Source organism: Rhinopithecus roxellana, chromosome 5 (genome assembly GCF_007565055.1).
Source record: "Rhinopithecus roxellana isolate Shanxi Qingling chromosome 5, ASM756505v1, whole genome shotgun sequence".
Taxonomy (NCBI): Eukaryota; Metazoa; Chordata; class Mammalia; order Primates; family Cercopithecidae; genus Rhinopithecus; species Rhinopithecus roxellana.
In genome coordinates, this window is record NC_044553.1 from 127,241,263 (window position 1) to 127,268,387 (window position 27,125).

General features: G+C 42.8%; 1 protein-coding gene across 1 annotated transcript in view; it reads right to left on the reverse strand.

The window, feature by feature from the left end:
• The window catches only part of GABRG3 (gamma-aminobutyric acid type A receptor gamma3 subunit), a 558,231-nt gene that overhangs the window by 190,441 nt on the left and 340,665 nt on the right, over window positions 1-27,125 (reverse strand). The window contains exons 4-5 of the mRNA XM_010355210.2: window positions 23,461-23,681; window positions 21,637-21,719 (exon numbers count right to left, since the gene is read on the reverse strand). Of these exons, the coding sequence (XP_010353512.1) occupies window positions 21,637-21,719; window positions 23,461-23,681 (304 nt within the window). The remainder of the gene's footprint in view (window positions 1-21,636; window positions 21,720-23,460; window positions 23,682-27,125) is intronic.

Here is a 27,125-nt window from a genome sequence, read left to right on the forward strand (position 1 = left end):
AGCTCTTCCCTGATTTCTCATGACAGGAGTAATACCTCCCGTCTGAAATGTCAGAGGAAATTTTATTTCCCTTGTCATGGTTTGCATTATTATGTGTTAGGATTAGTAGATTATCTGCACTTAATCATTGGAAAGAGGCAAAGTACAGTGGTTAAAAGAATGAGGTCTGGAGTTTGTTTTAGAACCTTGACTACACCCCATGACTCACATAGCCTTGAACGAGTTACTTATACACCCTGAACCTCAGTATCTCTATCTGAAAAAATGAAGAGAATCATAGTCCTGTCACAGTGGGTTGTTTTAAAGGCTAAATTAATTCATCAATCCACGAATATAGCACTTAAAACTGTCTCACACTAGTAAGTGTTCAATAAATGCTAGATACTGTTCTTAACTCTCGGTTAGGTACGTGACTCTCTTGACCCTGTTTGGTCCTTGAAGTCAAAGAGCAAGCAGCCTGGTTCCTTCATTGCACCAACATGAGATTCTTACTGCTTCCAGTAATGAGTATAGTGTATGACACCAATTTCGGGCAGTAATCTTTGGTTTCAAGTTTTAATGACACCTGTCTGAAAATCTCCAACTCTTTTTTTTTTTTTTTTTTTGAGATGGAGTCTCACTCTGTCACCCAGGTTGGAGTGCAATGGCATGATCTCGGCTCATTGCAACCTCCGCCTCCCGAAATCCCTAGCTCTTAAACATTAACTGTGACTGAAGTGGCATATGCAAGGACTTATGGCATCAAATCCAGTATGAAAAAAGCTTGAAAGCTGTCACACTCATCCTTACAATGAGGAAAAGCTCCACTAAATGAAAATCAATGACTTTTGTTGAACCCATCAGAGAACTGCAACCACAGGGCAAACCCCCCTGAAATCTGCAGAGGCAGGTTAACAGAGAGTCACAGCAGGTATCTGTTTACCTGGAACAGAAGCTGAAGGAGTCATAAGCTGGTAGGAATACTGAAATGATCACTCTGATGAATAGTGGAGGCTGAGTGTGAAGGGGCACGAGACTGAGAAGCTTCTGGGGGACAACCGCCTCAAGGGGTCCCCCAACACTTTCCTGAGCTTTACCTCCAGGAATCCTACAAGGTTCTCAAAGTGAAAAGGCAAGAAAAATCCCATATTTTCTCTGGCAGGGCTATATCAGAATTAATCATTGTGAAATACACGAGCGCATTTGCCATAAAAGTAACCTACTGTAGCAGAGAAAGATCTTACCAGAGGCTTATCCCTCCCCGTCAAATCTCCTCTAGCCTTCCTGTTCCACTTAAGGAAGTGGGTACAGTAAGCAGGGATTAGGGCTTCTGGGAAATAGACTGGGGGGCACTGTAGCTGGGAAAGGGAAAAGGAGTAAGGGAGGGAAACTATGCCACTGAAGAAACTTCTGAAGGCCACAGCCCAGGAAAACAGCTCCACTTAAAGATCAGGGTGCAGCTGTAAGATTACAGAACAATCCTCCATTGGCTCCACCCTAAACCACCACAGCCACAGGACTCCAGGATAATAAAGCGGATTAATGCTGGAAGCACTGCAAGATGCAGACTCTATGTGAGGAGAAGTACCTAGGGAAGCCCAAAGTCAAAAGAAGAGACAAACATAAGGATGCCAGAAAAATTTTAAGCCTCTGGCACCCAAAGCTACAGTAGACATTAACCACAGTCCAATTCCTAGTCAGACCAACATGAATTCTCATCCTAATGGCCTATTTACCCAAGGTGTGTCTAGCTTTAAGAAAAAAACTATAAGGCATGCCAGAAAGACAAAAACAAACAAATAAAAATCAATGTAAAGAGACACAGCAATCATTAGAGTCACATTCCTATATGCCACAGTTGTTGGAATTACTAGACAACCAATTTAAAATTACTGTGATTAATATGTCAAGGGTTCTAATGGAAATAGTAAATAACATGCAAGAACAGTTAGATAATGTAAACAAGAAGAAGGAAATGAGATAAATGAAAAACACGGTAACATAAAAGACGAATGTCCTTGAGCAAGGGTGCTCATCAGGAGAATTGACACAACCAAGGAAACAACAGGGAACGTAAAAATAGGTCAGTTAAACTTCTCAAACAAATAAGAAAAAAAAAGCATCAAAAAAAGCAGGACTAGAACATCCATGAACCAGGGGACAATCACAAAAAGTGTAACATACACCTAATTGAAATACCAAAAGGAGAGAAAAAAGCAGAAGAAATATTTAAAGTATAAAAATAATGGCCAAGAACCTTCCAAAATTAATGACAGACAAAAAACTACAAAACAGGAAGCCCAGATAACACCAAGATTAAAGTAAATAAAGAGACAAATGTAAAATGCAATTAAAAAGATCACTTGGGCATACCCTATTTACACTGCAGGAAGGTAAAACAGTCAATTTTGGAAAAAGCTGGGGAATGAAGGGTGTAAATTTTAATATTTGAGAAAGAAGAACAAGAATTCAAATGTACTTCTCTTCAAAAACTATGCAAGAAGAGTGAGTGACATATTTTAAATGTTGAAAGAATAAAACTTCAGACTAGAATTCAATATCCCAATAAATTATCCTTCAAAAGTGAAAGACAGAATTTCTTTTTCTTTCTTTTCCTTTCTTTTCTTTTCTTCTTTCTCTCTCTCTCTCTTTCTTCCTCTCTCTCTCTTTTTCCTTTTTTTTTTTTTTTTTTTTGAGAGGGAGTCTGTCACCCAGGTTGAAGTGCAGCAGTGCAATCTTGGCCCACTGAAACCTCCACCTCCTGGGTTCCAAGTGACTCTTGTGCCTCCGCCTCCTGGGTAGCTGGGACTACTGAGTGCGCCATCATGCCCTACTAATTCTTGCATTTTTAGTAGAGATGGGGTTTTACCATGTTGGTCAGGCTGGTCTTGAACTCCAGACCTCAGGGGATCTGCCTGCTAAGAGTTTCTCATACAAACAAAAAGTAAGGGAATTAGTAAAAAACAGACCTACCCTGCAAGAAATGTTAAAAGAATTTAATCAAGCAGAAGAAAAGTGGTATACCAGAAACTCAGATCTATATAGAGAAGAAAGGAGTATTAGAGATAGTATAAAGGAAACAAAATATTGTATTTCTTCTTTTTCTTCATTTTTATAAAGGATAACTGTGTAAAGTAATAATTATAACAGTGTGATTATAACACATGGATAAGTAAAATAAAGGGCAGTAATGTTGCAGGACACAGGATAAAATAATTAGGAATTCTCTATCCAGGTTTCTGTACTACATAAGAAGCAGTATCATATTATTTGCAAGAAGTCTTTGCTTTGTTAAAAATGAACTTTAAAGCAACTACTAATATTTTTATAAGAAGTACAACTGATGTGCAAAGAGAGAAGTTGAAATGGAATCACATAAAATGCTCAATTAAAACCAGAAAAGGTTAAAAAATGGAGAGGAAAACAAAGAACAAATGCAAGCAACAGAAAACATGGTAGATATTAATCCAGCTATGTTAATAATCACATTAAATGTAAATGCTCTAAATATGGCAAGTAAAAGGCAGAGCTTGTCAGAGTAGATTAAAATCTTAAAAAGCCCCAACTCTATGTTGTCTAAAGAAACTCATTTTAAACATAAAGATGCAGGCAGGTTAAAATGAAAGGGATGGAGAAATACATACCATGCTAACACTTATCAAAAGTAAGTTAGAAAGCTGTATTACTTTCAGACAAAGTGGACATCAGAACAAGGAAGTCTGTCAAGAATAGACAGTGGCCTTGCACAATAATAGAGGTGTTAATTCTCCAAGAAGTCAAAATAATCCTCATTGTGCATGTACCTAACCAAAGAACATTAAAAGACACGAGGCAAAACTGAAATAGTTGAAAGAGAAATATACATATCCACTGTTAGAGACTTAAACACCCCTCCGAGTAAACACAAAAATTTACTCAGCTACCAAATGGCAGAGACGAGACTCAGATTTAAATAAAAGAAAAGGTTTATCAATTGGCAGTTTCCCAATTAGTTAATCAACCTACAATCAAAAAGAAGCATATACTAATTTGCAGTTTGGGGTGCTTAATGTTGGTATGCAAATTTCTTAATTTTTATAGAATTTGATACAATGATCAAAATAATTTTATTATAAAACTTACGTATCCTGGCCGGGCGCGGTGGCTCAAGCCTGTAATCCCAGCACTTTGGGAGGCCGAGACGGGCGGATCACGAGGTCAGGAGATCGAGACCATCCTGACTAACACAGTGAAACCCCGTCTCTACTAAAAATACAAAAAAAAACTAGCCGGGCGAGGTGGCGGGCGCCTGTAGTCCCAGCTACTCGGGAGGCTGAGGCGGGAGAATGGCGCAAACCCGGGAGGCGGAGCTTGCAGTGAGCTGAGATCCGGCCACTGCACTCCAGTCCGGGCGACAGAGCGAGACTTCGCCTCAAAAAAAAAAAAAAAAAAAAAAAAAAAAAAAAAAAAAAAAAAACTTACGTATCCTTACAAAGGTTCTCAGTATTTAATGTAGCTAAATTGAGAGAATGTTTCAGATACTAATTTCCATACAATATTAACTTTTCACTGCAGAGAGCCTTCAATGAAACTTCTTTAGAAAGACAAGTCAACAGAATGAGCTCGCCTACACACTACATAGCCAAACAATATTTACATTGACCTTCACCACCTGCATCACATCTACAGAGACAAAAACAAAAACAGGTCATCACCTCACAGTGCTAAGGTATTAAGATGATCCAGGAAATCTCTCCTCTAAACCAGGCCTGGGCCTTGGCCCCAATGTCTCTGATATCCCATATATGCTAATACAAGAAAGGGTGTGGGGTCAGAATTAGCCTAACTAGGGGGGAAATTCATGTTGTTCCTCACTCCCCAGACTCCTCAGAACAGATCACATTATTCATAAGATGAGGACCGAGAGGCTACCCTCGCTAGTTTCTTTGGAAATACAGCCTTCCACACGAGCTGAATGTCCTCCTTTTCATGCAAGCATCGTCCTCAAAGCCATCATCTCTGCCTTGCTGGCATGGCTCCAACACAAGCGGTGAAATGCATAAAGTTGTCTGAATTTTTTCCAGATCCCGGTCATCCAAAAAAAAAGGAAAGGTGCCTAGAAGGATAGAAGGCAGTCCATCTGGCACATCTAAACATTACCCAAGTCCTCTGTTCACGCTCCCATAAAAAATAATAATTGGATTGTTTGGCTGTATTCCCAGATAATCACAATCAGTCTAGAATGTGCCTCAAGTATGCCTTTTTTATTTTAGTATTTTGTTTCCTTTTCTTTGAGACATGGCTTTAGAATTTGTTGATGTACCGTGTTCCGAATAGGTAACAGCACACGCCCTCATTAATGAGCTAACCACCCAGTTAGTTAAATTGCATTTCCCAAAATGAAGCACTGTATGAGTTGCATCATCTTAAGCTATTAATGCAAATGGTTTACCTCAGACAGCCACCTACACAGATATATATCTGTAAAGCACCCACTGTGACCTAAGCGTTTAGTAGCCCACGGGAGACATGCTCCCTCACCTGCACAATCAACAGGGCCAAACTTTTTTGAAAATATTGATTGAGCGCAAGTAGCAACTTATAATCAAAATACATTGACAGGCTTTCTTCCCGATTACAGTAAGGCTGCAGCAGCCCAGCAGGGAAAACTATTTTGCTTCCAGATTTCTTATTTCTACCATTTCATGCTGTTAAATCGGCAACAAAGAACAGGTCTATATGAGACACTCCTGGCTTATGACTGAGGCACTGCAGGGCCAGCCACAGGGACTTCTGCATGCCAAGACAGTCTTGTCCTGCTAGAGCAGGTCCATCAGCTGCCACGTGGGAGGAGGCGCTGGCTCCCAGTCCCCCTTCCTCCCTCCCCTCCCTGTTTCTAACTGTGAATGGTCAGATGAGCCTGAGGCACTGAGCAGTACCATCCATGAGCCACTGTGAAGGGCAGAGGAGCTTAAAGGAGAAAAATGTCAAGTTTTAGAGTAGACAGGTAGGGTCTTGGAGAGAGTTTGGGTAGCAAGTCTGTTTTGAGAGGTAATTTACTGTATCTCGTTGTCACTTGCTGAGCGCATGCCCTTGGCACTGCCCAGGTGATCCTGGAACCAGCCCTGTACCTTATGCTTTAAGCTCTGAGCAGAATGGGCAGCAACGTGAAGCTTCTCAGGAGCCCAGACTGGGAGGCAGCAGCAGGGGAGGCGGGAGCAGGGGAGGTGGCGGCAGGGGAGGCGGGAGCAACGCTCTGCGTCCAGGAGCCCCTGATCCAGGTAGAAACGAAGGAGTCAGGACCCAGGAGGCAGCCTCCCCACCTTGGTTCACACAGTGGATCAAAGACAAAGCAGAGGGGAAAGGAGCTCCAAGAAATCCTACTGCAATTAAATAAGCTGTTTCCAAATAATGTCCACAATGCTCTGATGAAGAATGTTGCAGCTTCTCCCCTTGCAAGAGACATCCTTCCCGTCCCTTAGGAATGCCCCGAGAATCTGTGAACCCTTGCATTTCCACGTTTATTTTCTTTTCTTTTAATCCCATGTTTCTTGCAGGTCTGTGGGAATGGAAGTGCAGCGCTGTCCTGTCTGGCCTGTGGGTCCATGTTTTTCACTCCTTTATTGAGAAGGCAGTGGCCTGAGTCTGAATGGAGATGATAGAGCACGCTGTGGAAGGGGTGATGTGCTAGCAGCAGCCAGAGACACAGGCTGGGGTAGTGGAGAGAACCCTGCCCTTGGAGAAGGAGAGCTGAGTTCACACTGTCGCTCAGCCACACACCAGCTGTGTGACCCTGCACCAGCGTTTGAATTCTTTCCCTAAGACTTGGTTTTTACATCTGTAAAAGGAAATTGGTAGGTGGGGACCGGGGTCAGAATGTGCCTCCCTGAAGACAGCAGGAAACACATGCACAGAAGAGGGATCCTCACTGTTCTCTGGCCACTGCTTGGTGCTGGGCCTGTGTCAGCCCGGTGGGAAAGAGGAAATGGCCTTGGGACTGCGGTGACATGGCAGCGGCAGGACTCTGACGTGTGAGCTTCCCTCACTGGCATTTACTCCTCTTCCAAATTAATTACCCTGGGAGAATGGAACATCGTCTCTTAAAACTCAGAAAACCAGTCAACATTCTCAGACTTCTCCGACAGCTCTGCAACAGCAGTGACATTTTCCTAATAATTTTTCTGGCTCTAATATGGCTGCAGCCAACACAGTTGTCAGAAATAAACAGCGCCACTTTTTTTGTTTTTTATTTTCATCCCAAGTGGCGAGCCAGGGCAGAGCATGCTGCAGCCGTGTGCCTCGCACACCCCATGGCCTGAATGTCTTCTGGCTCTGACTATCCTCCACCAATAACAACAACAATGGTGGTAACAAAAACTGCGAGCCCCTTTCTGGCGCATGATACATTGATCCTGAGGGCACAGACTTGCTGGCCACTCTGCTCCACTCAAAGCCTTGCCCCCTGCGTGATAGGGGCAGATGACCTCATCGCTTCCTGCTGGATGTTCCTCAGCTGTGAAGGGTGCTGAAAAAGAACAGGGACTTAAAGTCAAGGTAAGGATGTAACGGGCTGATGGGCTGAATGTACCTCTGGAGGTGTGCAGGCTCCATGTTCCAGCACTGAGCTCCTTGCAGGTCAGGTGCAGTCACCGGGCTGACCCAGGGCTTCCCTGACACTCAGCTTGGTTCAAGTTTGATTTTTAAAGTTTATTAATGTTTTCTAAACTTTGAGTGAATACATGCATCATAAACTACAACAAAAACATACAAAGAAGCTAGCGGTTAGCTCTTTCACTCTCTACCCCCAAATAATGCTAACTCTTAAGATTTTGACTAGGGCAAAAAAGAAAAACATACTTAAAAAGGCAAATAATACTTTTATCACAAAAAAGTAACCTATCATTAAATGTCTTCTCCTACACCATTGCACTGGTAACATTAATTCTGGAAAGCCATATATGGAAACAAAACAAAACAAAATCCAGAATTAGATAATAAATACTCAGGAGAGTTGCTGACCTGGCTAATTCTTCAGTAGTTTGAAGAGGCTTTCAGGCCTCTGAAGTCTGTTTATTTCTCAGCACAGTGTTCCAGCCATCTTGCCCTTCTTTCCCTCCAAAACACACCCCAAAACAAAAGCATGCATCGTTGAGTCTCTGTTCTTAAAAAACAGCTTTCAAAAAGCAAATGCTGCACAAAAGTACGTAACAGAACCATAAAAGATGTAGCGTAGGACCTTTTCCTTCTTAGCAAAGTCGTCCTTGCTTTACGTGGTTTCTTTTGTATACTCTCCAGGGTTTGCCTGCCCCATGAGTAAGACAACACTTTCGGATTATGTTGCATGAAAAACAGAAAACGTCTGACTAGTATAAACCAAGGAGGCTATAATCATGTGATTAGAATTACAATTGTTGCTGAAGCTTTGGTTCCATTTTTATTGACTTCAGTTTTTCCTTTATGGAAGATGTAAGAAACATGAAGCTTTTCTGACCTTGTTATTTTTGCAAAATTTGCCTTCGATAGAGCAAACATCTCAATAATGCCAAGAACTCTCAGTGGCTCCTTCAAGTTGTTTGTACTATGGAGGGGAGAGTATGGATCATATTCCTGGTTGCATTTTTAACTCAACAGAGAGCTTGGTGTTTGCAAGCAATCTTTGCACAGACACATGTACGTTGTTGGGCAGATTATTTAAAATGGAGAAGTAAGAAACTCAGTATGAAAGGCTGATGGCTTCGCGAGGGTTTGGCTATTTTCTCTGCCCTTGAAGACCTTGCCTGTGTACAGTGTGTCTACCACAACTGAGCTTTCTTTCCCTTGGGAATTCCAGAGGCCACAGAGAAACTGCAATTATCTCTCACACCCACTCCTGCCCATGTAGCCACAACACTCCCATGGTTGTGTGCTTTCTGGGCTAACTTAAGTGGGAATCTCTAACACCTGCACCTAGAGTCTCTTCCATCATTGTATAACTTGCTGTCATTCCCACCTTGCAGATGGGGAAAGGGAGGTTTAGAGGGGTTTAGAGAGATGAAGAAGGTTCCCTGACACAAGAGGAGAGGCTAGCTGCTGTGTGATGGAACCTGAGACATCCTGAAAGTCACCCTCACTGTTGGCCTCCCCAGCCTTCCTGCCCCAGCGCCTCCTCCCTCCATCAGCTCTGGGATGTTTGAGAAAGGGGCACAATGCCTCCAGTTTCACTGTTACAAGTCATGCAGGGTCACCCAAATGGAACGAGAAGGCCATGACCGTCAAAACGAAAAGTCCTCTTCTTATCCTCAGAAGCTGGCCTCTCTTATCAATGCTATGATCATGTTCTCAACCTCTCTGAACAAATTACATCACTAAAGCTGGAATAAAATAACCCACCTTCAAGACTGGGCAGAAGGAACCAGCGCGATCCTGTGCACCAGTGGTTTGCCCACTGTAGTGAGTTTCCACCAAAGTGAGGATGTCAGTTACTGGGGGACGATACTAAAGTCCTGTTACTCCACTGTCACCTTAGCAGGAATGCACAGCCAGCCTGACCGACTGGATCCAGCAGCCTCCCGCTCCACAAGGTATGCAAGTCTACAGGAATGGAAAGCAAGGAAGGCAAGGGGCGGAACACATGAAACAGGAAAAGCAGGAGACGATAAAGGTCCACCTCACCTGTGGCAGAGGCCTGCCTGGCCTGGTCCTTGATGGGAAACCTGGTTCCCAGGGCAACAGCTTGATTCTTCCTCACAGGTCCAGGATGCTGGACACGTTGCACAGCTCCCTCTAGCTGCTTCCAGAGTTTGTGGATTTAAGAGGATGCTTGAGCGTTTAGGACCTTGAAGTCTACATGTCTGGTAGGCTCCTCCCTCACCTGGGAAGTGGGCTTCCTTTTGGATGTCCACACCACTCACCTCTGTGTGACAGGACACAGGGCCTCTGTGGACACCTTGCAGAAGCTGCCATTTAGAGATTAACTCCTCCAACTAGAAGACAGGACTCTCCTAGTTGGAGTCTCCTAAAGGAGCAGTATGCCCCTTTCCTGCCACAGCAAAAGGCACGGGGGAAGGCGCCACGTGTTGGGATGCCCCATCTGGCAGTGGCCCGCCTCAATAGTCCACTTGGGCAGCAGGCAGAAGACAAGGAGATTTTGACCTGGCTTATATTAATACACATACACTAGATACAAAGCATTTGGATGAGTAAAGAGTGGTTGATTCTCTCCTCAGGTCACATCAACAAGGGTTTAGAATGAAACACAGCTTGCTATACTCTATATGCTCTGCAAACAGGAAGAAAGGAGGTATTAGTGCCTCCTGAAAACATACATTTGCTGGTTTGTTTGTACCTCTGCACGGCCAGTCAATATCACAAAGCCTGATAGCAACGTAGATAAATGCAGTTGTCCTGTCCAGTTCAGGCACCTTACTGTCTGGACAGTACAAAGCTGACCACGAAATGCACATGGTGCCACTCTGAGGGCACTGAGCACCTAACTAGGAGCATGGTCCTCCTGCGATGCAGGGAGAATCTTTCCCCAAGTCAACTCTCCGCACAGACCTGTGGCCTGGAAGGATGCGAGTGCCGTGAACCAGCATCTGAATCAGACTCAGTAGCAATGAACTTAACCTCGGGGCCACAGAACCACCGCATCGGGGAACTGGATCATCTTGAATTGGTTTCCATTGCCCTTTGGTTTTCTGGCATCTCCTTATAGTAAGTATGTTTAAAAAGAAAGATGGAAAGGATGCCTGGGGTGGGGGGGCATCACTGCAGGGAAAAGGAACAACCAAAGTTCTTTCCAGCACATGCCTGGTTAACAGCACGTCCACAAGAATTGTGTTGATGGATAACTTTCAAGATCTCGGTATCAAAAGCAGCAGGTGACGCGGACGTGTGTTTCCATCTCCAGAGGCGGACAGGGCTTGTTTTCAGACTGGCCCCACTCAAGGGCAGCCTGAAGCGCTGAGCCCACGTTCCCAACCAGCTGGAGAACATGAATTGATAGCAGAATCTCCCTTGAGGAGGAGCCGAACAGTAACAAACAATGACTAGTATTTCTTAGCTTTAAGACTCCCCTCGCTCCATATTTAGTGCTGATTTATCTATTAATAGCATCTATTAATAACAGTCCTAGTTGATTCAGAGAACATCATAGTACAGCGTTGCGTTTGAAGGTATTTTCCTCCCCTTCTCTAGCCTGTGTTCCAATAGGGAATGTATAGGCAGGGGTTTAGATTGTATAGGGTGATTTGGAACTTTTTAAATCACAAGGCTTATTTGAGTGTGAGAGAGATTTAGTTTATGCACATACAAATACATGCATATTTGCATAGATTTTATGGCTTTTTTTAAGGTTAGTCAAGACATCTCACAGTTGGATTTCAAATCCAGAACTGAGAGACTAGAGAATGCAGAGCATGTATCAAGAAAGGTGCTGGAAATAAATAGTGAGAGAAAAATGGGAAAAGAGGAATGAAGAACATGACTAATACTAAACAAAACCTAGGGTTTTGAAGATGTGCCTCTTGTTTGAAGACCTCTGCATGGGTCTGACCGTGCTTTCCAACAGCATGGTGGCCTTGAGCTGCAACAGGCTACTGAGCTGTGAAATGTGGCTACTCCACATTGAAGTGTGCTGTCACAAAATGCACACTGGTGTCTACAACTTCACATAAAAAACCTCAGGCTATTTTATTAAAATAGCTCATTGATAATTTTTCGTATTGATTGCACAGCAAAACAATATTCTGTATAGACTGTATTGAATAAAATGTAGTAGTAAAATTAACTCCACCTGTTTCTTTTTGCTTTTTAAAATAAGACTCCTAAAAAATCTAAAATTATATTAGTGGTTTGCACTGTATTTCGATCAGACAGCTCTGATTTAAGAAATATCATAAAAGGTACAAGAAGTGTTCATCTGAAAATGAAGACATTCAGAACTAAGCAGACTATGATACTGCTCAGGGAATAAGAGCAAAGTGTCTACAAGTTTGAAAGAGAAGCAGAACAATGGAAAATCAATATAGATCACCTTGTGGAGTTTTGTCATTTTAATAATATTTAGTATTTCAGTTCAAAAACACAAAATGCTTTTCTACTTATTTAGGTCTTCTTTCATGTTTTTAATAATAAAAGACAGTTAACAACTCCACCTTAGCTCTCACCTCCTGCTTATTTTGAGAATGTTATATAAATGGGATCTCACATATGTGACCTTTGGAGACTGGCATTCTTCACTCAGCTTCGAAAGCTGTTGCAGACCAAGTTGTTGCCTATGAGTAATCTGTTGGTTTTTCTTGCTGAGTAGTCGTCCATTTTAAAGATGTACCAACAGTTTGCTTAACCATTAACCACTGAAGAACATGAGGGCTGTTTCTGGTTTGAGGCTGTTAAGAATGGTGCTACTAGGAATATTTATAGACAGATTTTCTTGTCAACATAACTATTCATTTCTCCAAGACAAAGGCCCAAGCTTGCAATCACTAGGTCACATGATAAGTAGAGTTTTAGTTTTGTGAGACACTTCTGTACTATTTTCTACAGTGACTGTGTCATTCTACACTCCCACCAGCAGGGCATCCAGGTTTTCCACATCCTGGCCAGGATTTCCTGTTCCCACCATTTTTTTATTTTAGCCATTCTAATAGGTATGTAGTGATAGCTCACTGTGATTTTAATTTACATTTACTATTAATAATAGCTGATGACGTTGAACATCTTTTCGCATGCAGATTTGCCATGTAAATATCACCTTTGGTCAAACGACTATGTCTCTCAACAGTTTCTTCTTTCTTTCTTTCCTTCCTTCCTTCCTTCCTTCCTTCCTTCCTTCCTTCCTTCCTTCCTTCTTTCCTTCCTTCCTTCCTTCTTTCCTTCCTTCCTTCCTTCCTTCCTTCCTTCCTTCTTTCCTTCCTTTTCTTTCTTCCTTCCTTCCTTCTTTCCTTCCTTTCCTTCCTTTCCTTCCTTTCCTTCCTTTCCTTCCTTTCCTTCCTTTCCTTCCTTCCTTCCTTCCTTCCTTCCTTCCTTCCTTCCTTCCTTCCTTCCTTCCTTCCTTCCTTCTTTCCTTCTCTCTCTCTCTCTCTCTCTCTTTCTTTCTTTTTTTTTTTTTTTTTCTGAATCTCACTCTTGTTTCCTAGGCTGGAATGCAATGGCACAATCTCGGCTCACTGCAAACTCCAACTCCTGGGTTTCAGCGATTCTCCTGCTTCAGCCTTCTGAGTAGTTGGGATTACAGGCATGTACCACCACACCCGGCTAATTTTTTTGCTGTTGTTGTTAGTAGGGATGGGGTTTCACCATGTTGGTCAGGCTAGTCTCGAACTCTTGACCTCAGGTGATTTGCCCACCTTGGCCTCCCAAAGTGCTGAGATTACAGGCATGAACCACCACACCTGGCCTATCTTTTACCCATTTCTAACTGGATTGTTTTGTTGTTCAGTTTTTAGTATACATTTTTAAAATATTTAAAAATCCATAATGTAAAATGTGTCATTTTAACCATTTTCAGTGTACAACTCAGTCGCCGTAAGTACATTCCCAGTGTTGGGCAGCAATTGCTGCTCTATTTCCAAAACCTGCTCATCCTCCCACACAGAAGGTCTGTGCTCCCCTTGTTCTCTCCTCCGCACATTTCCTGGTCCCCTCCACTTTGCTTTCTCTCTCTATGAATCTGCCTATTCTAGACACCTCATGGAGGTGTGAGCATAGAGTACTCATTCCTTTTTCATTGGCCTTATTCGACTTAAATGATGTTTCCAAAGGCATAGCATGCATCTGAACATCCTTGGTATGGCATGTATTAAAACATCCTTAGTCATTAGGGAAATACAAATCAAAACCATAATGAGCTACAACTTGTCATCCACTAGGATGGCTGTTATCAATAAAAAGGGAAGAGAGAACAAGTGTTGGTGAGGATGTGAAGAAACTAAAATCTTTGTGCATTGCTGGTGAAAACGTAAAGTGGTACAGTTGCTGTGAAAAACAGGCTGTCATTTCCTCAGAGAATTAAATACAGAATTATTATATGGTCCAGCAATGCCACTTCTAGGTATATACCCATAAGAACCGAAAGCTGAGACTCAAGCAGGGTCTTGTCTACCAATGGGTGCAGCAGTCGCAACAGTCAAAAGCTGAAAGCAACCCAAGCTCCCATCAGAATGAACAGACAAATCATGGTACTGCATATGATGTGATACTGTTAAGTCGCAAAAAGAAATGAAATTATTTAAGAGTTATTTTTAAATCACAGATTCAAGCCTTATCAGATTTGTGGTTTGCAAAGTGTTCTCTCCCAGCCTAATTTGCCTTTTCGACCTCATGACAAGTTCTTGGTAGACCAATGTTTTCACTTTTGACAAGGTCCCATTGATCACTTTTTCTTTTGGGGATCATGCTTTCAGTATTCAGTATAAACACTCTTCATTAGCCTTAGTTCATGAAGATTTTTTCCTGAGTATTTTTTCTAATATATTGTGTGTTTATGTTTATTTAAGGCCTCAATTTCTTTGGAATTAACTATTGTATAAAGTCAAGCTTTTTTTTTTTTTTTTTTGCCCATAGAGATCCAAATGAACTTCAGAAATCAATTACCATTTTACTTGTTGTTTGACAGAGTAATGATATATGCTACTTGCATACTTCTCATAATATAGCAATTTAAAGATAAGGTTCAAGACATGCTAACAGCAGCAGTGCCGTGCATGAGTGTGATGGGTGTCCCAGGATTTAATGTTGCACAATAAAGAGTCAACAGTGGGGTACTAATTATTATTGAAAGTTTAATTAAAGGAATGGCATCTCAACTTTCAGATTTGATTCCAGTACATAATTTAAACAATTGCCAATGAACATTTATTTTGCATATATAATATTCTACATCTCAAACTAAGCAACAGAAAGAGAGTATGTCGAGGTCTGGTGCACCCCTATATTAGTTTACAGAAGTGTATATGCATGTGTGTGCCTGTGTGTACATGTGTGTGAAGAGATCCCTCTCTTCAGAAAAAATAATAGCATAGAGTTGTACCACTGGCATTCTTAACATTTTTGTCATTAATTTTGTATTTGACTTAAAACAGATTAGGACATCTATGTATATTGCATTGTTTAGTTAAAGGTATATACTGTAGCTACACTAAGCTAGACACATTAATTTTTCAAACGCAATATAACTTTTGGAAGTGAAATCATGAGTAAAATAAAGCTCATACTAACATATATTAACCAATCAGCTGGACAAAAAGAAACATTTATTTCATAATGCTGACATTTAATCAGAAGAAAACAAATTATTTTCAAAACAACTTAAGAAATAAGGAATTAAATGCCCAAAATTTATATTTTGCCTTTTTAAAAAATTTTTTTCATAAAAATATATTAAGACACTATTGGGGGAACCTGCCCTCAATATTTCAATGTAGGTTCTTTCTATTTTCCATAAGTGTCAGCCAGCTGAGAAATAAAGAGAAAGAGTACAAAGAGAGGAATTTTACAGCTGGGCCACCGGGGGTGACATCACATATCAGTAGGTCCGTGATGCCCACCTAAGCCGCAAAACCAGCAAGTTTTATTAAGGATTTTAAAAGGGGAGGGAGTGCAAGAATAGAGAGTAGGTCACAAGATCACATTCTTCAAAGGGCAAAAAGGAGAACAAAGATCACATGCTTCTGAGGAAAGAGGACCAGGGCAAAATCAGAAACTCCTGATAAGGGTCTATGTTCAGCAGTGTATGTGTTGTCTTGATAAACATCTTAACAGAAAACAGGGTTCGAGAGCGGAGAACTGGTCTGACCTCAAATTTATCAGGGCGGGGTTTTTCCCCACCCGAGTAAGCCTGAGGGTACTGCAGGAGACCAGGGCATATTTCAGTCCTTAACCACATAAGACAGACATTCCCAGAGTGGCCGTTTATAGACCTCCCCCCAGGAATGCATTCCTTCCCCAGGGTATTAATTATTAATATTCCTTGCTAGGAAAAGAACTTAGTGATATCTTCCCTACTTGCACGTCCATCTATAGGCTCTCTGCAAGAAGAAAAATATGGCTCTATTTTGCCTGACCCCAGAGGCAGTCAGACCTTAAGGTTGTCTTCCCTTGTTCCCTGAAAATTGCTGTTATTCTGTTCCTTTTCAAGGTGCACTGATTTCATATTCTTCAAACACACATGTTTTACAATCAATTTGTACAGTTAACACAATTATAGTAGTAGCCCTGCGGTAACGTACATCCTCAGCTTACGAAGATAACAGGATTAAGAGATTCAAGTAAGACAGGCATAAGAAATTATGAAAGTATTATTTGGGAAGTGACAAATGTCCATGAAATATTCACAATTTATGTTCCTCTGCCATGGCTCCAGCTGGTCCCTCCATTCAGAGCCCCTGACTTCCCGAAACAAGACGCAGATTAAACAAGACAGTTTGTCATAATTCACGGGAGATGATTTTTCCTTTTAGTGAAATGTATTTTGGGCTTGTTCTGCTGTGTAGATTCTCCCCACAATCTGAGAATTGTGAATGGCACATCTACCAGGTAGGCTCCCAGGTCTTGGAATGCTCCGAGTCACTAGTAATTATGGCAGGCAAGCTAGTAACCAGCAAGGACGTTCACACTCTGAACCCCAGAATCTGCTACTATGTCACTTTATGTGGCAGAAGGGACTTCAAAGATGTGATTAAGTGAAAGATCTTAGATGGGAGATCATCTTGGCCCATGTGGGTGAGCCCAACCTAATCACACAGGTCTTCAAAACCCAGGGAGCTCTCCTGTCTGTGGTCTAAGAGAGATATGATGACAAAAGTGGGATGAGAGAGAGGTGCTGTTGTTGGCTCCAAAGACAGAGGAAGGGGACCCACGTCAAGGAATGTGGGCAGCCTCTAGGAGCTTGAAAAAAGCCAGGACACAGATTCTCCCCCAGAGCTTCCAGGTGGCAATGCTGCCCTGCCCACACCCTGATTTTAGCGCAGTTCAGCTTTCTAATCTACAGAAATGTAAGATATTAAATTTACAGCTGTTTCAAGCCACTAAGGTTACAGTAATTTGTTGCCGGAGTAATAGGAAATGAATAAAACAATCAATGCCAGTGGTACAACTCTATGCTATTATTTTTTCTGAAGAGAGGGATCTCTTCACACACATGTACACACAGGCACACACATGCATATACACTTCTGTAAACTAATATAGGGGTGCACCAGACCTCGACATACTCTCTTTCTGTTGCTTAGTTTCTAATCTACAGAAATGTAAGATATTAAATTTACAGTTGTTTCAAGCCACTAAGGTTACAGTAATTTGTTGCCGGAGTAATAGGAAATGAATAAAACAATCAATGCTGTTTGCAATTGAATATTCTTTATGGTTCAATTTCTATGAGTGCGCACTTACACAATTATGGCCAAGTTCTGGACACCAAAAATGTTTGTCTAAGAGTCTATATCAAATTCACTTTTAATTCATCCATTTAAGTAATTTAACATGTAGTTTTAATAATTTTAACAAGTTTAAATAAACTTATAACATTACCTCTTAAAGTACATTTTAGGAATTTTTAAAATGTGATCCTTAACCTCAATGACTACAGAAAGTGCTATAGGAAATTTTTAATTAATTAAAATATTATTTCAAAAATTTCAACTATTTAAAAATAAAAATTAAAGCCATTACCCAAACATGTTATATAGCAAATGTTATTGCCTCATCTATGTGCATATATTGGAAAATCTTACATACTTGTCATTATTTGAGAGGTTTTGCTTCTGCTACTCAGAGAGCCAAGACCAGCCTAACAGTTGTTAGTCAATTTTATGATCACTTTATATCTTACTGTACATTTTGGGCAGTTTTTCTAACTTTTATTTGTATGATAGTGAATATAACTAGTTGTTCAACTTTGTTATTGTAAAATTTTTAAGTGGAAAAATACAGCTTCTGAGTGTATTTAATTGAAAAATACCAGGACACTGCAAGGTTTACTGTTCACAAACATGGACACCACTTCACTTTCTTTCCTTTCTTTTTTTTGAGATGGAGTCTCACTCTATTGCCCAGGCTGGAGTGCAGTGGCATGATCTTGACTCACTGCAACCTCTGCCTCCTGGGTTCAAGCCATTCTCCTGCCTCAGCCTCCCACGTAGCTGGGATTACAGGTACACGCCACCACACCCAGCTAATTTTTGTATTTTTAGTAGAGATACACCATATTGGCCAGGCTGGTCTTGAACTCCTGACCTCGTGATCTCCTTGCCTCGGCCTCCCAAAGTGCTGGGATTACAGGCATGAGCCACCGCGCCCGGCCCACTTCACTTTCAGTTGTTTATTGGTATTAGAATTGGCGTCTTCCTGAAAGTGGACACCCATTATGTGGAAACAACTTAGGTACCAAACTGATTTAGATGCAAGTATCCTCCATCACTCCAAGTTACCAATGAGTGTCTTCATTAGGAGATTGTTGTTATTCTCACTTATGAATAGTGAATCCTATACATATGAATTAATGCTACACATGTAAAGTGGTTCAAAAACTTATACTTTAAAACACTCTTTTGTATTTTTGGAAACCAAGTTTTTTCTTTAATTTGATATTTTTTAAATTTGATATTACGGAACTTTGTGGTTTATGACAGCAATAGATTCCTAATTGATTTCTTTACCTCCAATAATTTTTTTTTTTACTGACTTTAAAAAAAGAAGCAGGTTTAGGTTCACAGAAAAATTGAGCAGAAAGTACAGGGCTCCCAAGTACTCCTTTCCCCAGCTATCAACATCCCCCACCAGAGCAGTCCATTGGTTACAATCAATGAACCTACGTTGACACGTCGTCATCACCTGAAGTCCAGCGACTGATTTTAGCATTCATTCTTAGCATTGTACATTCTATGTGTTTGACAAATATGTCCAACATGACAGTATCATATATAATAGTTTCACTGTCCTAAAAATCCTCCCTCTGCCCCTAACCCTGGGCAACCACTGACCTTTCTAGTGTTTTTACAGTTTTCTCTTTTCCAGAATGTCATATAGTTGGAATCACAGAGTATGTAGCCTTTTCAGATTGGTTTCTTTTACTTAGTAAATATGCATTTAAGTTTCCTACATGTCTCTTTATGGCTTGGTAGCTCCTTTCTTTGTAGTGCTGAATAATATTCCATTGCATGAATGTGCCGTGGTCTGTTTATCCATTCTCATACCAAAGGAGGTTGCTTCCAAATTTTGGCAATTATGAATAAAGCTGCTGTAAACACCTGTATGCAGGTTTTGGTGTGGACATAAGTTTTAACTCATTTGGGTAAATGCCAAGGAGTACAAATTCTGGATCACATAGTACCAGCATGTCTAACTCTGTAAGAGACGACCCAGCTGTCTTCCAAAGGGCTGTGACATTGTGCATTCCCCCAGCAGTGAGTGAGAGTTCCTGTTGCCCCACATCCCCACCGCATTTAAGGTTGCCAGTGTTTCAGATTTTCTGCCATATAACCGTGTACATCCAGTTTTGCTCTTATAAGATCTTATACGGTTGCTGAACATAAATTTGATCCTGCCACTCCCTGATTTTCAGATACAATAACCTTTCTTTGCTCACGCATTGGAAGTGCCACTTTCTGACACTATATACAAGACTGTCCACCCCTGGCTCCTACATTCACTCTGACCACCCATCACTACCACGACACACCAGAAATAGGGAAAGAGACGTGGCTGGTCTCACAAACCATTTCTACTACTATGCCAGATTTCTTCCTATGCTCATTGCCAACTAATTCCAGAAAGGCATTCACTTTTACGTATTTCCCTGAGTGTGTGTGAATTGTCTTCAAGAATTTATGTTATTGCTATAAATATCTTTTTAAAACAATTTATACAAGCACTTTTCTTTCTGGCAGTATTGTGTAAGTCCATGTGTACACAATCCCCTCCTGGAACTGAGCACTCTAAAGGCTCTGTGAATGATTTAAACACATTTTTACAGCATGACAGAATGAGGGAAGCTATTACAGAAAGAAATAAGGTTTCCGATGAGAACACGTGCATAGCGTGCAGAGCTCTGCTGGTCTCTGCAGACCTGGACCTGGGCCTCCATGAGTCCCACACACGCAAGGAACAGAAGCAAAAGTAAAATAAGGGACAAACATATTTTACAGTTCATTTGAAGGTTCAGGGAAAGATCAATAATGTTCAATGAAGAAAGCCACAAAAACTTCCACATGAGATTTCATCAGATTTGTTTGTCATGTTCCATACGCAATTTTATTTATTTATTTATTTATTTATTTATTTATTTATTTATTTATTTAGAGACAGAGTCGCACTCTGTCACCCAGGCTGGAGTGCAGTGATATGATCTCAACTCACTGCAACCTCTGCCTCCCGGGTTCAAGCGATTCTCCGGCCTCAGCCTCCAGAGTAGGTGGGACTACAGGCACCCGCCACCACGCTCAGCTGATTTTTTGTATTTTTAGTAGAGATGGGGTTTCACCGTGTTAGCCAGGATGGTCTTGATCTCCTGACCTTGTGAGCCACATGCCTCGGCCTCCCAAAGTGCTGGGATTACAGGCATGAGCCACCGCGCCTGGCCCCATATGCAATTTTAAAGAAAGCCAGTACCATAAACTGAATTCTTATGAGTCATACATAAGTACTTGTGATTAATTCATTTAAAATGCCCCATTGTAAATTCATTCACCAGATATCTTTCCATTTTGATTTTAACTTAAAAATTTTATAGGTTTGATATTTGATATTCCTTTTATATGTACCCTTATACTTAGCAGTAGATGTTGTCTTTAAGAACTTGTAAAGGATTACTTGATAACTATGATATCTACCATAAGTAAAATGTTGGAAGATAAAATACTATGAAAAATTAAATCATCTTACAATGGTTCAATGAGACAAATATAAGTAAAATTAAAGAAAAATTTGTATCTTTCTACTTAGTAGACAAATTACCTTACTTTAAGGTAATGCTAAATCGGCCGGGCACAGTGGCTCACGCCTGTAATCCCAGCACTTTGGGAGGCCGAGGTGGGTGGATCACCTGAGGTCAGGAGTTCGAGATCAGCCTGACCAACATGGTGAAACCCCAACTAAAAATACAAAAATACAAAATACAAAAATACAAATATACTAAAATACAAAATACAAAAATAGCTAGGCATGGTGGCACGTGCCTATAGTCCCAGCTACTCAGGAGGCTGAGGTAGGTGAATCACTTGAACCCCGGGAGGCAGAGGTTGCAGTGAGCTAAGACCGTGCTACTGCACTCCAGCCTGGGCGACAAGAGCAAAACTCAGTCTCAATAAATAAACAAATAAATAAAAATTAAAAATAAATTTAAAAAAGATAATGTTAAATCTAAAATATTATGCAGGAATTTTGTATACTTCCGAATAGTATGCACAGCTCATTAGCATAAGGGTCTTTGATAAATCAACTGTTGATCAGTTTCTGAATGTTTCCATGTTATGGATGGTCAAGTTGCTCACAGCCTTATCGAGATCACCTATTTTGTAACGTGGCTCTTATGCGACAAGGTCTAGAGTGAAAATGCCCAGGTAGTCAATACCAAAACCATCATCAGTTTTATCCGTGTGTGCAGGGACGCTGTGATCAATCGCACGGCTGTTTGACAGAAGCAGCACCCGGCTAGGCATCCCTCACACAGCATGCACACCCCGGGCCGGGACTGGTACTCACAGCTGGAGAAAATCAGCGGGCAGGAGTGCTCGTCCATGGGGAAGTTGTGCAGCTGCAGCTGGCACTCAGCATTGATGGTGAGCCTGCGGAAGAGCCAAGCGTCAGTCCAGGTCAGCAAACAGCACAGGGCAAGGCTGGCGGCTGCTACAGCACCCCATGTGGGGATGGGGAGGGCCGTTCCGTCACCCAGGGCAGCACACGCGGCTCACTCTTGGCCAGGGAACCATTCACGGTGAGACTGTGCTGTGTTGCTTTCATGTTGGGTTATTTTGTTTTGCTTTTAACTATCAGTGGCACAGAGAATTCCAGTTAGTAAAATTCCAACTGTGTCTAGAAATACACGCCAAGTCAGAGAGGAGACAAAACCAACTGTTGTTTTATAAGTTGTTGTCAATCTGTTTGAATTAAATCCTTCCTCCATTTGGAAACTGGTGTGTTTATCTAAACAGCTATTATGTCAAATTAATGCACGCATTGGGGGATTTCCTGTTTGGACAACTGCCTCATATTTCACTAGGCAAGGGGTGGCTCTGTCACATGGGGGCCCTGCCTCCTCCCAGGGCAGTAGTCTCATCCTTCAGTGTCTACACGGGGTCGGTCCCAGAACTGGCTGGGTCTTGGCCCTGGCTTGCTGAGGCTTTATGTCATGTCAGAGTCTCCGGTGCATGGCTGTACAACTGACGAGGAGACAACTTCTACAAACCCCAGCTCTCAACGTATTTCATCAGCACAGTTTCCAGCTGTGGCTTTTTTTTTTTTCTTTGCTGTAATTGTTCCCTCCCTGGCAAAATGAGGATTTCCCTGAAACTTAAACGCTGTCTCACTGTCTACTTATTTTAAAGTCCATCTGGGCCTATGTGTGTGTTGTGGACATTTATTTAATGTTAGGAATCAGATTTCTCCTTGTGGAAATCTCAGTACGCACACGGCTTTCATTCTCAGGATGGATGAGCTAAGCCAGTAAGGATGGGTAAGGAGAGGAAAGTGACGGGGTCAAGCCCTGAGGCAGAAAGAGCAGAGCGGGGAGATGTAGCCACAGAGCAGGTGCAAGAAGGAGCCCTGTGCCCTGGGCCAGTGAGAGTGAGCCCGTGAGAACAAAGGTTAGATGCACCCAGGGCTTCTGAGCCACCAGGAAGAAGGGAGTGCCCTCTGGAGCAGCACCAACCGCTCAAAGGACACTGCTGGAGGGACCGTCCAGTCCCTGTGCTGGGCGAGTAGACAGGAGTGCGGAGGGCCCGTCATTGCAGGTGCTGTGTTGCTGTGTGTTCAGTTAGACTCTGACCATCCCAGCAGAAAGAGCTGGGAGAGACAGGCTCCCAGTGGTGACTGTGGGCGAGTCAGTTCCCTTCCTAGAAGCTCAGTTTCCCTTCCCTCTCTGGGTTTCTTCGAAGACTTCCCTGCCTCTGGGAGGACACACTCCGGGGAGCTGCCACTTCCTTCAGGGATGTGCTTGGGAAAGGGGCTACTCTCCCCATCTTCCTTTTGGGCTCAGATTCACTCAAACTGCACTTGTTGATCAGTGCGCCGACATCTGTCTTTTCCTAGGTAAGAGGACCCACGGTGTAAATGTATTAAGAATAACTTTCACAGTCTATTTCCAGCAGAAATGGATTCTGAAGAAATGAGCTTATATTCTCGTGGATCACCTGTAGCTTTTATTTTTACACGTGTGGCATGAGGGCCAACTTTCTCAGGACGCTGTAGCATGTCTCACGTGAAAGAGAATAGACTTAGAGATGAAAATCGGGTCTCATTCCTACAACGATTCGAATTAAGGATCCCATTTTAAATCAGGAGTAATCAAAGATCGACGCAGCATCTTACCTCAAAGTGTAAAGGATTTTCCCGTCATTCCAAATCCGGAGGAGCTGGTTGGGGGTGGTGATCCAGTGGGCCTCTGCGGTTTTAGAATTGCGGAAGATGGTGTCTGGGATCCAGATCAACCCCACCATGTTGCTGTTCAGAGTGAGGATTTTCATTGTGCTGTTGAATCGAAGGCGACTATCTGTCCAGGTCTGAGCAAAAAATATGTCAATTTGGTATTCCTGAAACAGAGCAGAAGGAGAGGCAAGGCAGTTCTATTAATAAATGTTCTGTATAATTTGTTCTCTTTGTCAAACGTTCTGTGTTCTCTCCATGTCGACATCCTCACCTCCCCAGTTCTCTTTCTGATAGAGACTGCTTGAACATGGCAAGCACTCAGTGAATGATGAACAACATTATTCGTCAACAGTATAGTAACATCATGTGACATAATGTAAATCTTAAGTTGCAATAAATACATGAAGTGTGAAGAGGAGCTAAGGGAGACAGTAGAATCTGTTTCAGGGTGTGGAGGCAAACCCTAGGCTCACAAGTCCAAGCCCTGACAGGTAGCAGGACCTACTGGAGCCTCGATTCTCTGATCTGTAAAGTGGGGGACACAATAGCATCCACCTCCTCAAGGTGTTATGAAGATAAAAGGAAGTGATTAAATGAGCACCCTTAGTGCCTGGCAGAGAGCAAGTGATCCATGCATACTCGGTCATATAATCGTTATGGCTATTTGTGCTTGAGTCTTCTCAAACAACAAAAAGCAAAACAAAAAGAACAACCAAGAACTGTAGAGGGGACAGCCACCCAAGCCAAGTGCTGATTCCAAGTGCAGGCTGAAGAGGTACAAATCACAGAGGCAAAGGCCCAGGGTTGAAGACACTGCAGTGTTCACGGTGCCCAGTAAGACTTTACTGCAGCCATCAAATAGTCAAGGCTGATTCTATCCTAGGGGCACTCGAGGAGACCCAAAGAAGTGCCTGTAGACTGGGCTGCCTCAGAGGCCACTCCCCTCATCACAGTTTAAAGAATTATTTTAGGTTCATGGTAAGAGGGATGTAGAGGCTGATTGTAAGGGATTTTTATACCTTTCATAATTTTTGTTATGCATTAGCTATTATAAATGTATCACTTTTGCAGAATCTGAATTTTGTGATTCTCAACAAATCCCATATTTACCGTTTCCATTGAGTTTCCCATTTTAGAATCTTTCCGTGATAGGCAATTCAATTTCAGGTTATAATTCAACTGGTCTTTCATTAACTAATGCATTCATTCATCATTTCTTTCCTTCACTGCGTATGCCACGCTTTTCAAACCAAGGAAGACCCAGCCCTGTGCCAACAAGAAACCCCCTCCCTCCTAGAGTTTATATTCTATTCAGGGAAGACAGGCCTTAAATAAATAGGCTGGTGGTCATTCACGCCACACACAAAAATAAGGCTGGTGCATTACTAAGGATTCAAGTGAGAGGAAACAAAAGGTATCCAGGCATCCAGCACAGAGGGAATGATGGAACAGGCAATGTGAGTCTCGCGTAAGCATTTGCGCAGTTGGGGGAGCAAACGGCAGGAAAGCAGCAGCTGGGAGCAGGTTCTCGGCAAGCTTTTCCAGAAGCCTCTCGAGGCTCAGCAGCCATGGCGGGTCATGTGTGGCATCTCAGCAACCAGACGGACCCTCCCAAGTCCATGTGCCTGTCTGAATGTGCCTTTGGGGATGAATGGCCTCAGCCTCGTTCCCGCCTTCCAAAATGTGGCCTGCCTCTCACCGACAGACTCTGAACCAGTGAAGGTGTGTGTGTTAGCGTGTGTGAGTGTGTGCATGTGTGCTTCTGTCATATAACCTAGCACGTGCTGACTGATACAAAAATGGGGTTCAAAGAGTGGTGAAACGAAACGAAAGCAGGTAGCATTGATGCTTAGGGCTCACGAATGTGGGACTGGAGGCCAGACGCCTGGTGTCTCACATGGGCAAAACCTCTAATGAGACAGAACCCGTCTAAGGAGCGGGTAGCTCTCTGGGCAGAGGTGGGAAAAGGAATGGTAATTAGAATGCGTTGAGTGCTATTCTCTGTGCTTGGTAAGTTATCACAGGAAGGAAATTATCTCCAAAAGAACCCGGTGATTTGAAAGCTGTTATAAAAGAGGAAAGAAAGACAAAGCGCACTTGGGGTCTGGCGGGGCTGGGAGAGGCAAGTGCCTCTCGTCCTCACCTCTACAGCAGAACATGGAGCACAGCTGGCAGTGCCAAAGCCTACTGAAACAACGTGGCAGAAATAATCACACCCATTGCTAAAGCCTCTCAATGGATTAAGTTGCCACCCTGTAACGTCTTTAACTATGCAAATATGGCTCAAGGGAAAGAAACTGGGTGTGGCCCTTCCACTGAAGGCTGTAGGGCTCAGATACCTATACTTCAGAGAGAGAGAACCAGAGTAAAGCCGGGGAGAGGGAGTGGTGCTGGCCTGCAGAAGCAAAGATGCACTGCAGCTCTTGGCATTGCCCGGAGAAGAGAACTCAGACGCGGCTGTGCACACGTGAGGCTGGCCGCAGGCAGAAAGTTGGCTCAGTGTTAAGGAAGTTCTGCCAAAGGAACCACACGTCAGGAAGGAAAATGACTCCCTGAGACTGAAGGGCACTGCTGCCTGCCTGTCTTCCATGGGCAAACGACAGCCTCCGCTTGGACCCCAAGGCAGGTGTATTATCCAACGCCCACTTTACCACGCCAAAAATGGGTAACGGCAAAACAATACATTCCCAGACGATGGAGGCAAGAGTCAGAGAGAAAACATGCCTCAGGGGCCCTGCCCTAGGGAAAGAATTAGAGCTGAATCTAAGAAAAACCTCACCTCCGGGAACCCAGCCCATCAGGATCTGCCCAGTGGGGACTCAGGCTGGCCCTTTCCACCTTAGGACACACACTGCGTGTTTGGAGCGGGAGGGAGGTCAGACAGGTCTTCTGCGTTGACAGGTCAGTGGATCAAAGAAAACCACATCCAGACTTGATGTCTCTCCCAGGACAGGTATATACTTGGATACACAACCTTGACCTTGGGCCAGGACAAGGCTGACCTTTTGAGTTGCCTCTCTTGAAGATGGGAGAAGTGCATTTTTCTCTGATGAGAAAGAGATAAGCTAATATTCAGCGGCTAGATACAGATCATGACAGTCATTGGTGCTATTCGCCAAATACCGCAGCTTCCCTGCTTGAGGCGTGTGATAGGACTATTCCCCGTTTGGGGCTGGGTGTGGCCACCTCACTCATGAGAAGGTGAAACACAGGTAGAGTGGTGTGTGCCACTCCTAGGAGGGCCCTGGAAGAGCCCATGTGGGACCTGCTCACCCATTCAGGCCCTGAGGGACCATGTGGAGCAGAGCTCTGCTGACTCACGTGAACCACGGGCCCTGGGTGAGAAGCATCCAGAGCAGTTTGTCAGAGGAGCCCATCCAGACTGAGAGTGGAAAAGGAGGGAAAGGGTGCTGGGGTGTGCAGGTGCTGGAGACATGGGAAGGCCACACAGAAGCCAAGACCTCAGTGAGGTGTCGTGTGAGCCAGGCATATAGATGGTGAGGCAGCAAGTTCAAAGGCATCCCTGCAGAACAGATTGTGAGCTGACAGCCGCCTTCCCTCCATCCTGGTGGGATTTGGGCTTCACGATGATTTCTGACTAAAATGTG